Genomic DNA, 16,720 nt, shown 5'->3' with positions numbered 1-16,720 from the left:
AATATCTTATGTAAGTATCTTGGGGTCTTGTTCATGAATGAAGGAAGAATGGAACAAGAGACTGACAGATGAATTAGCACAGTCATCAGTGATGAAGAAGCTGTTCCTGTCTGTTGTGTTGCAGAGCGAGCTGAGCATGAAAACAAAGCCGTCAGTCTATCAGTTGATATATTCCCACCCTCACCTGTGGTCAGGTTATCTGGGTGGTGATGGACGGAATGAGAATGGAAACAAATGGTGGAAGAGAGATTCCTCTGTAAGGTGTCGAAGCTCAACCTAAGAGATCAGACATTGGGGGGGGGGGGACTCAGAGTAGAGTTACTACTCTTCCACAACGAAAGGACTCCATCACAATGCTGTGGGCATCTGATCTGGATGCATCCTGGGCACCTCCTAGGTGAAGTGTTTCAGACATATCCTGCTATGAGAAGTCCCTGGACCGACTCAGAACACACTGGCTTGGGAATGGCTTCGTATGCTCCCAGAAGAGCTAAAGAAGCATGAGAGGATGGATGGATGGAGATGTCACATTGTTATATACAAACATTTTTAGTTTTTAGTTTTCCATCTTTGGGTGTGATCGTACAGCTGAAGCACTCAGTTTTGTAGTTGGTATGCACACAGACTACTCTGTTGCCTGAACTTTGAGCAGTACAATGCTCGTGTCTACCTGCCCATTTTCTTTGTGACAAAAATGTAGCCCAAAAGTAAAGGAAAGGGAGGACATATCCTGGGGCATTTAAAGCCTGGATTTCTCAGCTGGGGCAGAGAAATCCAGGCATCTTCTTGGTGCAGATGTGGTATAAAGCAGTAAATCATGTAGTACTACACCAGTAATTTGTGGGGATGTGTGGTTACTTTGTAGCAGCCTAGTGTCATTTGCATGTAACTGTGTACAAGTGTGCATAATAGCTCGGCGCTCTGGTGTTGCTGTGCTCTAATCATAAACTGCAGATGTATCAACATATCTGTGCCGCTGCCTTCGGATGGCTGCAGGGGATTCATGAACTGAAGCAGAAACTTGAAGCAGCTGCTGATAACAGACACTTTAGGAAACTCTCACATTCAATCATAGATAAATGCAGATGGATTTACTGGCTTTCCTGCGTCATCCGTGTTCATTTATGATGTTGATATAAAAGTGATCAATTTAAACGATTTATTATTTTTATTAACCCTGAAAGCCTTATCCTGTTATTACTGCGCATTTGCTGGAATTATTAAATTTGTTATTGTTGATAAAATCTGCAAAGTGACAGCAAAGCAACAGACGCTGCAAGTTATTCTGTGCCAGCTCAGTCAAATCTTTATAAAAAAAAACATATTATATGTGGAAGGAGGAAACTATGAGTTATTTAAAGATTTGTGCTGTGTTTCAGATTTTTAAGTTGGTATTTACAGACAAAAAATGTCATCAAATAAATTGTAATATTAGCAAACATAACTAAAGTAAATACAAAATACAGTTTTCAAATGATGATCGACTTTATTAGTAATTTATTAGTAATTTAAATTTAAAGTAAAAGCCCCCTAAATGAAATAAGTCATTGTGTCACCCTTGACAACTGCAGCTGCTAATGAGTCTTTCAAATCTCACAGCGATGCCACATTGGAGGTGGTGAAGGTTAAACCAAAGCATCTCCATCCGATTTAGGTCCAAAACCATCATTCAGACGGGGAGTTGTGTGTTTCAGATATACATAATCCAAGTTCACTTTAGTTTCAGGGCATGAACTGGTGGTCGGACAGAGAGCAGTTGCAGCAAGTCCTCAAGATCCTGAAGCAGCAAAGCAGCTCGCCAGACCACCACACTACCACCACCATGTTTAACTGTTGGTATGATGTTCTTGTTATGAAGTGCAGCGGTAGTTTTATGCCAGATGTAACGGGACTCAAACCTTCTAAAAAGTAAAACTTTTCTCTAAACAGTCCACAGAGTATTTTCCTCAAACATATTGGTGATCATCATCGTCTCTTTCTTGTGCTGAATCATGAACTCTGCAGTTCTTGTGACCTCCTGAATGAACAGTAGGCTGCCTGCTCCTGAAAACGTTCACCACCGTTTCAGATTTCTCCAGTTTTGGATAATGGTTCTCGTCATGGTTCGTTGGAGTCCCAGAGCCTTAGAAATGATTTTGATAGATGTGAGTTTGCTTCTCTGCTATTCTTGAGATCGTAGGACTATGAATTGCTTTTTGAGAGGTTTACTTTGTCAGACGGGTTCTATTTAAGTGACTTCTCGATTCAACAGGTCTGGCAGTGATGAGGCCTGGGTGTACCTATTGAAATTAAACCCAGCTTTGCAAAATATGTGGATAATCACAGTTAATTCATGATTTAACAATGGCAGCAATTAATTTTTCACACAGAGTCAGGTAGTTTTGAAGAGACTTTTTTTCCCTTAATAAATTAAATTATCTTTTCAAACATGTATTTTTGTGTTAACTCAGGTTACCTTTGTCTAAAAATGAAATTTATTTGACGATCTAAACCGTTTAAGTAAGTCAGGAAGAGGGTAAATATCTTTTCATGTATGTGTTCAGGTCATGGCTTATGATATAATATATAATGTACCAAATCTAACATCTGGGTCCATTCAAGAGAGAAGCTGAAAGTATATTATGTCCCATAATGTTTTTTTTACTCAAGCCGTAACCTCCAGGACCGAAAAACAAATCCAACACTCTTAGTTAAAAAAGCTCGCTATCTAGCTGGAAATTAAGTATGATCACTTGTGGCCCTAAATAACAAAACAGTCACAGCTAAAATTATCGAAGCTGTTTGAAAATGGTAGTAGGTGGGTTCAAATACATCCATCTACTATATACAGTCTATGTTTTCACATAAGAAACCGGTCCAACTCTGTACTGAGAGAGAGTGCAGCATTTAGTTGCTTCAGCATTTAACGTTGAAATTATGGACAATTACAAACTTTAGAGCATTTTCCTTTTTTGAAAATAAATTGATGCTTTCACTGTGTGTATCGAGCTGTCACTCTAAAACCAGAGTTCGTGCGAAACCGTGAATTCTGTGCACCCTTGCACCCCTATTTTGCAGACAGACACACCAGCTGAGAATTGGCCACACAGGTGCAAATTTCATATTCATACAGGCACACAGAACACACTTAACACAGGCAGCAGAGATATGCATTTACAAAAAGGCACACTGAGGAATGATATTAAAACCCACCACCCACACACCAAGCCAGTATACATGTGTGATTCTCAGGTCTGCCATCTTTTACAGCCTGATAGTGTAGCAGCCAGGGGGTCTCGGTGTCTCTCGCTGGCGCTATCTCTCTCTACTTTCTCTCTAACCTCGATCATCCCAGACGTTCTCTTTGCATGCTGAGCAGCCAGGGAGGGCGGAGGGTCTCTGCTGCCCCCTGATGGCTGTACGAGGCAAAGTCTGTAAGTCTTAATGTGAAGGAAAGCGCAGCGGTCTCTGTGGGAGTGGTGCATGTCTGTGACTGTGTGTGTGTTTGTGCGGTACACGAGTGTGGAAACCAAGCACAACCCCCAAACAGAACAAGGTTGCAATGTTCATCTCGTACGCTGTCAGGTCGAAGGGATAGAGAATGTGAAGCAGGTTGTGTGTTTGTGTGTGTGTTTTTGTGCCAAACAAGGATGTGCAGGTGTTGGTGGGTAACAACCTCCCCAGAGACAGGAAAAGCAGGTAAAGAGGAGATGGAGGAGAAGGGGAGATTAAAAGGGGGACTGTTTTAGCTCGTCTCTGAGGACAAAGATCATTTCCATTAGTCTTTTGTGTGTGTTTGTGTGTGTTTCCCACTCAAGGTCCACACCAAGCTGGCAAAACCTGTAGTATTACGCTGCCGATTGCATCCGTAAAAGACTACATCTAAATACAAAATGCTCTAAATACAAAAGGGTTTTTGTTAACCTGTTTTACCCCACATGTCCTTGTATGGAAGCCAGGCTGTATCTGATACACAAAGGCAACAGTGTAGCCAAGCTCGCAACACCTGTCTTCATTTCTTTTGCATCAGGTTTTTTGGAACTTTCAGGTGAGAGTAACAAGTTCAATAAGATGTTTTTTGGGTCATTGTTGTTTGGACTCTAATTTACACTTTTGATATTTGCTGGACTTTTTTAAATTCTGAAATAATTTTGGACTAAACGTAGCAAAACAAACTTGTGGTATGAACCCAGCATTGTTCATTTTGACTTCACTTTTTTGCAGGGTGGTGAAATTTGGGTATTTTTTTGTTTTGTTTTGTCAGATGTCAGAAAATACCCTAGAAATAAGCGCAGAGGTATCAACCATACAGCCAGTGGGCTGGAACCCTCCAGCCAAACATCTGGCCCACTAGAGAAGGCTGTCAGTCTCGCCCCAGCCTGAGGTCTAGAGCTCTTCACAGCCACGCTAACATGTTTTCAAGTAGGAGCTGGTGTCATTCAAAGCAATATTTGGGACTCAGGGTTTGACACACGTTCAACACCCATATGGAAAAGATTAATATAAATTAGATATGTTGTAAAATGCACATTGGTTGTGCATGTTTTCAAGTATGTTCTAGCATGTATACATGCTAGAGAGTATGAATCTTTGTGAAATTAGGATTTATGATGTAATTAAAATTGCTGCGGCTTTGATTTACCTCTGTAAAACTTTAGATCTGTGATGTGGTATTTCACAGTCACACTTTGCCTCCCAGTAATGCCATTACTGTCTTTTCTTTGAACGTGTCTGAAAAAACACTCTGGACCCAGACTGTTTATACATTTGAAAACTAAGTTAAGAAAAGACAAATGAATAAATCTCTCAAAACTAATTAAATTATATTTCTTTAAAATGTGACAAGGATGCCACCAAACAGGCTTTCTATCCATTGTTTTCAGAGTTTGGTTGTATAAAGATGTCAGATGCCTAATTATAGATAGCAACGCTCAAACTGTCATACAGTATGAAAAATGAGACAATATCATTGAATACATAGAAACTGAGCTGTGGAAGCGGGCATACTTGCTGCTGTCATGCTGGCAAAGACCCACACAGGCACACCAGTTCCACACAGAAAGGTGTGTCTTGTCTCCTAACCACTCAACCAACTACGTCACCCAACTTTGCACCACCTAGGTTTTCCATGTGGACTCTCATCCAAGTACTAACCAGCTCACCAGCTCGCCCGACCATAACCTGCAAGACAAAACTCTGTGTTTGCATCTTTGTTTTTCAATGTGCACATTTGAAAATGCAGAGTCTTTAGCCTCCACTAGGGGGCAGCACTCTTAGCAAATTCCTATGCACAAAGAAAGCGCTACAAACAAATGGCCACGCCAAAGTAAAGTGATGAATCCAAGGAGCAGGTGTTCTTTATAATGACAGGAAATGAACTGAATGTAGAAAAGCTGGGGCCTATTGCTGCTTTTACATCTCTTATTCTGTTGTTACTGATCTTTGTAAGCGGATAGTTTATTATATATATGTACCTATGTGCTTATTTACATCAAAAAAGGACACATTTTAGATTTTCTCTTTTTAAGATGGTATGTGGCTTTTCTTGAAATGTGGCTCAAGTGGCGTGACCTACTTGGGATGAGCTAAATGACTTTGGCACCCCAGGTAACAAGTAGTTAATATCTATCCACCCCGAAGATCATTTCCTGAGAAGGTTTTCTATAGATTTTCTATTTTCTATTTTCTAAAATAAAATCTGGATTTTATTTTTGTCCTAAGGTGTCAATGACAGCTCGAGCGCCACAGCTCCCCACAGCGAAAGCTTTGATTAATCGTTCAGTGTTTGATTTCACACACTGATACCAGCGCCGCACCACAAGATGGATGTATCATGACCGAATTGCATCATGCTTTAATTATAGTCCCTGCAGTAACTGTTCTTACATTCCATTATTTCCTGAGTGTCTTCCCTATTAATCTCCTGATATCAGAAGCTTGTAAGAGAAGGAGCCCAACCTGACCAATCGCACTACTTGACGTTTTCATCTGGTTGCTTTCAGCACTTCACTGTGGCAGCTACATGTGTATGTTCTGTACAGACACACAGCTTAACACACTATCTATAATGGCAGCATTAGTATGCCCACGGGCCTAGAACAAAGAGAACATTATGCATTTTTATGCCGCTAACCGTTTTCCACCGCAAACCCCATCAGTCATGTTCATCTGAACAGCTACAGCTAAGGAAAAAATAAAGTCACCACGCTGTCACAGAAATGCAGCGTTCCACCGCAATGTCTTTATCAAACACTCGGTGACGTTTCAATTAGAAATGCTAAAAAATAATAAACCTGTCACTCCGTGCACAGGCTGACTCGCTTTCTCTCTCACTTTCCCCCCACTCTTGTGCGTTTGTGCGTCTGTGTGTGCGTGATCTTAGCTGTCACTCGGGTTTTAGGGGCCCCCATTGTGACATCAAGGAGTACAACGTCCTCTATGTGGTGCCAGGCTCCGGCAAACTGCACTATGTCCTCATCGCCTCTATCATCGGAGCACTCCAGGTGGTCATCATCTGTGTGGTGGTGCTCTGCATTACCAGGTGAGTCATGCTCGAACACACACACATATACAAAAACAGCCTACTAATGAGCCTGGGAGCAGTGTTTTTCATGTTGTGTGTGTCTGGGAGTTACAGACTCCTGAGCATGGAGGCGACAGCTGAAAGGTCAGCGAGGTTTTGGGCACACATAGAAAGTACTGTCACGTTCTCAGGGGGCACACACACACACACACACACACACACACACACACACACATATCTGAAAACCTGCAGGTGTGCATGCAAGCACAGAAACCCACACATATCTGTATAGTCCAGCATGCACACACACACAGACAGTGTTTTAACATAAGCATTTTGTATTCACTATAAAAACCCACCCACACTCAGAGCCACAAACACACACATTCACATATAGCCTGCAGCTTGTCTGCCTCTGGCTGACCTAAGCAATTTATGACATTTAATAAAAGATTTTAAAGGAGTTTTGACCGAGACAAAACTGCTCCTCCGAGCAAAGGAGGGAGGAGGAGGAGGGGCGAAATGAGAAAGTGGAGCAGGGTGAGAGGGTAAGGAGAGGAGATAAAGAAGCAAAGAGAGAATTTATAACACAAAATACAGCGACAGCAACACTAATGTGTCCTGCAGCGTAGCGATATCCATTTAACACAAAAACATACTTGAAAATTCTTCTACGAGTCGAAAGGAATGAACTTCCAAGCGAATCGACGCAGGCGAGCGTTTCAGCGGTTACTGACTCGCTCCGTCTCTGTCAAGCCGATCGAATTTGCGCGTCATTTGTTGCGTTTTATGAATGTTGCTGGAGTTTTATGTGATTTCTGTTTGTTGTAAAGATTTGCCATTCAGTTAAAGGACAAACAGGGGGAAGTGGAAAAGGTCATCCATATGCTTTGCCTCTTGTGTAAGAGATTTTGTGACAACTTGGAAAAGGTCTGTTCAAAAGGACTTCCCTGCAAAATACCACGTTTCCACCATTTTTTTTATTATTATTCGTTACTTCTGTCTTATAAAATGAACAGAACAAACAAAGCTTTTATAACTTGAACTTCTTCTGTGGAGCCCAAGCCCTCTGGTTCCTATGAAATTATTGGCAAAGAGAATATTTTGTTTGATTTTTAAAAGATGAAATGTCAGTCATTTCCTACAAATTCAGCATTTTATAAAATGTTATTTTCCTGTTTCCGTTAAAAAAGAAAATCATCTGTCTACAGATTGTCTACAGGTGTTCATCTGATTTGTTTTCACATGCTTCTTTTGTTTTTGCAGCAATAAGTTTTGCAAGCAACGCTGAGTATTGCTGAATAGCATGGCTATGTACTCAGAATCACACGGAGTGCTTTGGGTTGTTTGGCACCAGAAAGTCAGGCACGAATCCTTTGGATGCTGTGGGGTTGCTGGGTGGGGCTTCCATGGATCAGTCTTTTTCTGGCAGTCTAATTGGGATCAGAGGTGCTTGAAAGTCCTTCCAATGCCCTGGGATCTTTGTTATGTTCCCCATTTGGAGGTGAATGCAGCATAGATCAGTGTAGCTGCAGTCACACAATCAGACACAGGTGAAACAAATCGCAAAGAGGCTGCTCAGTCTCCAGTCGTCTGGGAATACATTTCTCCCTAGCAACCTGTGGTTGCCAGGGGGCCACTAACTGGTCCCTGGCGTGACTGGAGCTTTAACAAATTTCTCAGTGACTGCCAATAACCACTCGCCAATCGATCGCGGAATGCAAACCTTTCAGTAGGTGTGACTCTCCTCAAAGAAGCAGGCACATGAATCCCAAACTCAGACTTATTAATAGTGAACCTGAACATATGGTTACTTTATTTTTAGTATTCTGTTTTTTAATACTCAATTTCTTGGCGCTGTTACATTCTACACTGTAGTCATTTTTTAAAAAGGTGATTTTTACTCATTTTTCAGTCTTATTGTGTGTATCATGAATTCTTGTGGTCATTATAATCGTGTGCTAACATCTGTGTCCCTGACAGGTGCTTTACATGAAAAAGGTTTGGGACCTCTGCTTTAAAGCATCTGCATGTATTAAAGCAGCAGTCTGCCATCCATGTTTCTCCCTTTAAAGTCTGAGTTATTAGATTAATATTAAAACAGTACTTCATCTTCTTCGTGATTTTGTGTTTCAGGAAGTGCCCACGGACCAACAGGATCAACCGGCAGAAGCAGAACAATGTCCACTTCAGTTCAGAGAATACCATGCGCGCCTCCACCCGACTGATCTGAGCCCAGACGCACCAGACAGAATCCCCCCTCCACGTTACGGAGCGCTGTGGCGTTAGATGTTTCTTCCCCGCCCCCAAGTAGGCCAACCCTGAAAATTAGCATCTGCTTCCCATCACTCTTCGCCCTCTCTCCCAGTATGAACTCAAAGAATGTCCATGGAGGATGGTGGCAAAGCAAAGACAGAGCTGGCACACAAGTGAGGTGACGATGATTGCACATTGGAGAAATGCTGTCATCAGTCACCGCCGCCGCCAGCCCCCTACCTCCAGTTGCCCATGTGTCTCCTTGCACCTTTTTCTGAAGGTTTTTCCTGAAAAAAACTAAACAAAACACAAACTATGAGGACTCGGGAGGGGGAGGGGGTGCGGAGGATACTGAATGTGTGTGTGTGTGAATGTGTATTAGATGTGTGCACTTTGGTAGAGGTGGGCTAGCCGGTGTCTGTTCTTTGTAGATGAGGGGTACAAAGCAAATCGGGGTAGTGCAAAGCAGGGTATCGGGCTTTTAATGAGGTGTGTGTTCAGCCTGGGAGGGGGGTGGGGGGGTTTGGGGGCTACACGTGATGCCTTGCACCTTGTGTTATAGGAGACCTTTGACAGAGGGCACAATGTTATTATAGAGCTCTCTGTTCGGTTGTGACGATGACGTCAGCTACTGTATCTTGGGTTCTATTTCCAATAGTTATTACTACGTTGTCTTGATGGGGTAATTTTTCTGTAAATGTAAATAAATAATTTATATCACGAAATGTAACATATTCTGTGTCGGTCTTTGTCTGTTATGAAGCAGTGACATGTTGGTAGTGTTTATTAGTGTCATAATCATAATCTGTATCACCGTCCATCCATTTTTCTCAGTGTTTTCCTGTTTCTCCTGGGGGATACTGAGGCACGGTGAGTTATTGGTTTACACCAGTGTCCCCCTTCCAGGTGGAAATGCCTGGTAAATCTCCAAGGAGAGAATGCCTGTGGCATCCTGACTGGATTTTGGAATCACCTCACCTGGCTCTTTACGACATGAAGCAACAGTCTAGTTCCACAACTACACATCACTCTTACCTTATTCAGACTTAGTTAAAATAGGCCAGTTTAAGTCCATTTTAAAGGATAGATTGGTCATACACATACTGCATATGATCTGGATCTCACTTTTTCTCATGTGACAGCTTCATTTGTGTAATTGTTTTGTGTCAATGTGGGATGGATATAGGTGTACCCCACCTCTGGCCCTGTGGTAGCTGAAGTAGACTCTGCACACAGAGCTCATGGCCATCGGTGGAGGCTGGAACTTAGATAATCTCAGAGATTGAAAGCCTTACTTTTTGTCTTAGCTGTTTCTTCATCACAATGATCCGAGTTACTGTTGACGTCACACCAATCTGCTCAGTCAGGTAATCAGTATCATTAGGTAATCATCAGTCAGGTAAAGTTGGGAACTCAAACCAGCTGCTTCACACTCAGCTGTACCACATAGAAAAAGTGACACAAAAACCTGTGCTGTGATTGCAGTTCTATAGGATGAGTAAATAGTAATCTGCAGTAATGCAGATCTTGTGTTGGTTTGTTATGATGAACAGAAAGCTGAGCACGAAAGTGAAGCTGTAGCTTCACTATCAGATCAGCACATCTATGGCTGCACGCGGAGGGTAGTGACCAAACAAGTTGACAGGTTGAGGAGCTCAGTGTTTTGAGAGGGAGTCAGAGTAGACTACTCAACAGTGCAAGTTGAGGTGGTTCAATGCATCTGACTAGGATTACTTTCTGGACACCTCCTAGTTGAGCTGTTTGGGGCATCTCCAAATGGGTAAAGGTCCTGGGGTAGATCCAGGACATGCTGGTGAGATTATGTCTCTCAGGTGGAGTTGGAGAAGGTGGCTGGACAAAGGAGGCCTGGGTATCTCTGTCCCCAAAACCCAGACCGGGAGAAGCAACAGAGGATGGATGGATAAGTTGCCAGTTCATACTACTTTATATTGCAGGGTAAAGGGGTAAAAACTTTAACATTCTGACAAATCTGAGCATGTGCCTGTCAAAAGTGGGGAGGAGGAACTTCTTTTTAAGTTGACCTCTGAACTGAGCTCAGGGAGGAGCAGCTGTCCCTGAGGGGAAAGGGGAAAGGGGGGAAATGGCATAGAGAGATTTAGGGTCTGCATTTTGGTTTGGCTTCCTTGTATAAGAGCTTAGATTTCCGTGAGTTATTTCCCTTCCATTATTCAGATGACACTCAGATGACTGATAACAGTGGTTTTGATCGACTCATCAGAGGCTTATTCGTGCAAATCAGCTTGCAGTCATTATTCATCTGCCTCAAACTTCCAGCAGAACATTGCTCACTAAGCAGCACTGTGATAGCAGGAAACATCAGAACTACAAGAAAGTGTCAGAAGTCCGATTGTAATTCCAGACTGAAAGTTTCTAACTTGGCAGTGAACAGAACTCTATAACACTGTGGAGACTACATCAGCTCTATCTAAAACACAAGTAGACAGATCAGAAATGAACACATCGACATCAATACATCAAACTCTGATGAGACAGAGAAAAAAGCCATCACACAGAATTAAAGAAAGATGGCAAAACACTGTGAAGTGCTGATGGGTGGCAGGATCTCTACCTTTCAAGAAAGTAATAAAGACCTGAGGTGGGGTAAAATAAAATGCCATTTCAGCATTAGGATAACTATAGAATGAAAACGGTGTTTTGCTTCTTAGAGCTGAACTCCCATGAGGGGAAGCAACCCTTTGCATCTTTGTGAAGCAGGGAATTTAAAACCCCAAACACAGCTCAAAGCCAAATTTTAACATAAAGCCTTTTATTATTTTTTTTACAATTACACTATTAGTCATATTGGAATTTTTTTGCATTGAATAAATTACATATCTATGACTTTCATAAAATTTTATTCAACGCTGTATCTGGTATTATAAACTAATTAAAAAGTTTATTATTTTTTTATTAAGAGAAAACTAGATTATCACAAAGTCAGTTAAAGTTCAGGAATATCAGTCTGCTCAGTTAGGAATCAAAACATCTTTGTCTCTGGTGCAGAGTGCCACGTGTGACCTTCAGTTTTTTGAGGAGGGTATTATTTACTAAATTACTCTAAAATCTGAGTTTTAATTAAACGCATATGGTAAGAAGGAGAGTAGTAAATTAGGCTCCACCCACCTTATCCAGCCACAACAGCAGTACTATACAGTGCTACATCAGCTACTGACACATGAACATAATTACTGATGGTTTTAATTACTCTTACATGAGTTCCTTTCTGCACTGAATGCTTTTACTTTTGATACGCCAACATTATATTAATATACACTTACAATGAATTCAGTACGAGTTTGCTCAGCTGTTGTTGTTTTACAGTATGGGATTTTTTTCACCTGATTCCTAAAACTAAACTATAAACTAAAACTAGGAGAGAAAAAATATTTTTGTTACTCTTTGTTACTGTGAATATATAAATATGTATTAAGTGTAATTATTATTATTTTTTTTCAGTTGTGGTCAGTTTGATCAGAAACTTGGTGAATCTGCTTATTGAGGAGATGACTTTGTTTCACGTGTTGTTGTATTATTGTAAAATTCGGGTCTTCTCAATTTTTTCATTGAATCACCAATTAGATAATAAAGGACTAAAAGAAAACTTGAGTTAAAACGGGCACTTTTTAAAAACTGTTTTAACAGTAACAGGTATCAGCCGCCACCAGATGGCGCTGTATTCACCGGAACTTGACCTCAGCATGCGCCTCTTCTGTACACAGCCGCGTGACAGATGCGGTAACATCACTGAGAAAGTGTGTGTTTGATGAGCTGTACTAAAAAGTGGAACCACGGACTTATTTGAACTCATGTGTTATATTGAACTTGTTTGTGCGGTTGTCGTGGCCGAGTGGTTAAGGCGATGGACTAGAAATCCATTGGGGTCTCCCCGCGCAGGTTCGAATCCTGCCGACAACGGATTGATCTTTTAAAGACCAGCAATAGGGACGTAAAAAAATCATTACAGCTTACTAGAACCGCTATGTTTCTCTGTCATTGCATCAATTTCACGGCACCTGTTTGACATGAAATAGTATAAAACACTGGCATTACTAATAACCTCATTGTAGTTGCTGTTCTATTTAAGCCCAGAGTTCTAATAAATGTGATTAGTAACACCTGTCTTTATTTATGTCAAAACGTCTGCTGCATGGAAAAAGGTCTGAAAAAGGATTAAAGCTGATTTTCTTTGGACCTGACTCATCCAGTCACGATTAACGTGTAGCCTTCTTGTTACCTGTACAGATGATTTAACTGTGTCCTCCATATTTGACCACTTCAGTTGTTGCCATCAGTTAACGAATTTACTTTAGAAGGCTTTTACAAGTTGGGGGGGGGGGTTGTTTGTGTTTTTTACAGATATTTAATATGATAATGGGTTCTATGGGGTGACCATATTTTGACTTCCAAAAAAGAGGACATTTGGCCCAGTCGTGAAGAAATTTAATAATACTGTTTGCTTAAAGAAAACTTAACATATTTAACTTATTTAAACAATTCCTTCCCTGTGCGGTTAATGAATGGTGAAATAAAAATGTCATATAGGCTTTTCCAAGTCAACAAATGCAAAAAACAGAGGATGGTTGGTCACCCTATAAGTATTGATTAAACCACCGATTTTTTACAGAATGAGTTACAGAATTACTTTTTTTCCTGTGGGGCTGTTGAAGGGCGAACTGTAGAATGCACACTTCTTGAGACTTCTTTCAGCCGCCACCTAGTGCATTAAGAACATCAAAGTCACATTATTATGGGAATCGGCAAAAGACTATCCCAAAAAAGGAAAAGTTAACAATCCTAGAATTCTGCTCTGGAAAATCCTGGGTCATTTTGATAGAATTTAAAATGTTCCCAGACTCTTTAATGAACCAATAGGCATTAAGGCACGTATGCCTTTTTTTCCCCACCCTTAACTTTAAACAATTACATAAGCTATGCAGAGTTTTTTATGGAATATTCAAGAAAGGATACATTTCACATAGCAGTAAGTATATAAGTATAAGTATACAAAGAACAACAACATCTAATAGCACTCACATTTGCCTCCATTTTCCCACTTGCAACAAACTGTACCTCTTTAAACCTATAAGGAAGGGCGAGCAAGGTTGCTGTTGTATCAGTATCTCATAATGGAAATTGTGTAGTGTCACAGTACACACTTTACCCTTCAACCTCACTGAAATTACAAAGTAAAAAGTCGTGGTTTCTTGCAGTTCAGTCATTGGCTCACCCACTTATGTGTCTGCACAGAACCTGGCAGGACCCAGTCAGTGTAATCCTGTCAGTTTCCTGTCTTCCCCTGCTGCTTTAGGCTCAGATCCAATGGGCTCTAGGCCAGGGAGGAGCAGGAAGGAAATCTTTGTGAATGTCTGAGTATCTGCTCTCAGCTGAGACCCTGGAGTCTGGCAAATGCTACGACTGATAACAAGTTCACCCTCCAATATTTACACTTCTTCTTGCTCTTGGCATTCACCTGTTGTTCGGTTACACACAGACACAGTAAAAATAAAGAAACTATTTTCTTTAACCTGTGCTCTGTATTGCATGCACTGTCTGTTTTACCACCAGAAGTGATATGAACATTACTTTTATTTCACTGGAGGATAAAGTGCAAACTGCGTCCAGGACAGAACCAACAGTTTCATACTGATAACACAACTTGGGCTCTTTGCAAGCATTTGCACAGACAGCATGCTAACACAAAGCTAGCCAAGATCCCAGAGTGACGATAAAGCTGAGTATAAGCTGACCCCAGGCCAGCAGACAGAGCCTGAACTTCAGCCGGTAACAAAGGCAGTGATGAGCGGTCAGCATTGCACCAGCATAGCCTCCACTGTTACTTGAATCACTGTGACGATTGCTTTGAAGTTTCTCTGGGTTGGTTTTCATCTCTGCTTTGCATTGTTAGTTTTGTGTTCATACATAAAAACTAAGAGAAAGATGCGTGTTCTCATCAGGACAGAGATTTGTGTTTGTGTGTGGAACTGTAGTCTAAGGTTTGTGTTGCTAACTGGAAGTTATGTGGCAATGTGTAACACAAAAAATAATATAATGAGTAGTGTATCGAATTACTTTTCTGGGGAGTAATTAACCCTCTCACCCATAGTGGTCACTACATTGAACAGCTATTCAAAGGCTGTTTTCTTGTATTTGTGTCAGTGTTGATGGTATACTTGCATATAAACCACCACATTGGACACTGATGTGTCACTCCATACTGTGCCACCCACTGGTCGGCTCATGTTACTATAGATGTATGATTCATTGTAATTATTGTTATTTAACCCTATCATGCATTAATTATGACAACCTCAATCAGGATTTTTTTCTTTAGTATTTTTAGTCATCTTTTCATGCCTAAAGATACACCAAGGTCTTATAGCTTTTCTTTGTATTACTGCATCATTTATTGTTGGCTAAAATCAAGGATGATAAAAGTAAGAATGCTAGCTCACAACAGGTTTTTGTCCTCATAACCGATCAAAGTTCCCTCCAGTGACGCCTTTATTTCCTCAGTTTTAAGATTTCTGTTCGATAAGATGGGCTTCAGAAGAAAACCTGCAGTTTTTTGGAATGGTTGGTAAACAAATGAGTCTAAGCATTACGTTTTGGTGCTTTGTACTTCTATTGCAAAGAGCCTAGTTATAAAACTAATGATTCTGCTTGATTTAATCTTCTTCAGGAAGATTATGAAGAACAGAACATGTATTTTCCCGCTTCTTTAAACTGTTTGATCCTATTTGCCATTGACAAGCATTTAAAGGCCTCCTGTTTCTCTTTGCAAGTCAGCAGACTCTGCAGAAGATTTGAGCTTGTCAGGTCTAGTTTTGTTTTCTCTCACCCGTTACAACCCCTCTGAGCTGCAGCCGTAATAGTGGAGCGGAGGAAGAAGACACTGCCGATTTTTACTGTGGATGCAACTTCAAACTTAATGTGAGTCTGAACAAAGACCCCAAATGGACAATAACACCCACGGTTTGATTCTATGTTCACCTCATAACAACCTGCGCACATCAAAAAGAAACCCTGTAGACCAGAACGCATTCAGGACTGGAATCTGACACCTTTCTTAGAAATGCGTGACTCCTCATCTTGCTCCTTTTTTAAACAGCATGTTCAAACATGCAGTCTTGCTTTCCAGGGTAATGAAACACGAATAATCTACATACCACTAAAAAAAATAATAATAATAACATATTCTCTACTTGAAGAGCTCCCTCTGGAAAATTACAGGCGGTGCTGAGAGAAGTACCTGTGATGAATTAAAAAGAAAACAGTGAAATCAAACCATTTTGCTGGGAGGCACGTGGCTGTGTTTCAGGAACCCTCACTCGGGGGAAGCACCAAGCTGAATGACTGGGCAAGAGAGCCCTCACATTGATTTTACAATCAACAAACGGCATTTTAACCACTTTTTGCGGGGAAGAATTGGCTCATTGGTTTGAAAATTGATAGTGTTGTACACATGAAAACATGCACACTTGACCAACGAAGAAGTACACAAACGCCAGGCATTCCCTCACATTCTGAGGGCGTGTGTGTAAAGCTCACCACCTTGGAAATTGGTCCATTAGCTCCAGAATTGATAGCATCGCAGAAACACACACCAAAGAAAACACACGCACACACTCTAGCAATGTACAAGGCCACCTTTAAGTGAGCGTGTGTCTAACACACGCTGGTCTGTGAAAAAGGGTCATTTAAAGATCCATCGCCATCTGTTACGGTCCCAGCATGCCATTTTCTCCTCTGTGGGGGCCTTTGATTTAACGACAAAAGGGTAACATTGCTTCCTTCCTTCCCACTGTGCGACCAGACATCCAGTCATAGCTGGTTATACAAATCAAACACTGCCGGGCATTCATCGCATCATCACAGGTATGCCCACCTGTGAGGGATTGTTGCTGGTAATCACAAACATTAGGGGTCCCATTTAAACACTGA

General features: G+C 41.2%; 1 protein-coding gene and 1 non-coding gene across 2 annotated transcripts in view; both read left to right on the top strand.

The window, feature by feature from the left end:
• The window catches only part of tmeff2a (transmembrane protein with EGF-like and two follistatin-like domains 2a), a 135,941-nt gene extending 126,453 nt beyond the window's left edge, over positions 1-9,488 (top strand). The window contains exons 9-10 of the mRNA XM_006793694.3: positions 6,362-6,520; positions 8,639-9,488. Of these exons, the coding sequence (XP_006793757.1) occupies positions 6,362-6,520; positions 8,639-8,735 (256 nt within the window). The 3' untranslated portion in view covers positions 8,736-9,488. The remainder of the gene's footprint in view (positions 1-6,361; positions 6,521-8,638) is intronic.
• Positions 9,489-12,612: 3,124 nt separating this feature from the next.
• On the top strand, positions 12,613-12,694 carry trnas-aga (transfer RNA serine (anticodon AGA)). Its single transcript has one exon. It is a non-coding gene; the product is annotated as a tRNA-Ser (tRNA).
• Positions 12,695-16,720: the final 4,026 nt, after the last annotated feature.

The sequence above is a fragment of the Neolamprologus brichardi genome, chromosome 16, assembly GCF_056152115.1.
Source record: "Neolamprologus brichardi isolate AB-2024 chromosome 16, ASM5615211v1, whole genome shotgun sequence".
Lineage (NCBI taxonomy): Eukaryota > Metazoa > Chordata > Actinopteri > Cichliformes > Cichlidae > Neolamprologus > Neolamprologus brichardi.
Note: the sequence above shows the minus strand (reverse complement) of the source record. Positions and strands in the feature narration are given on the sequence as shown.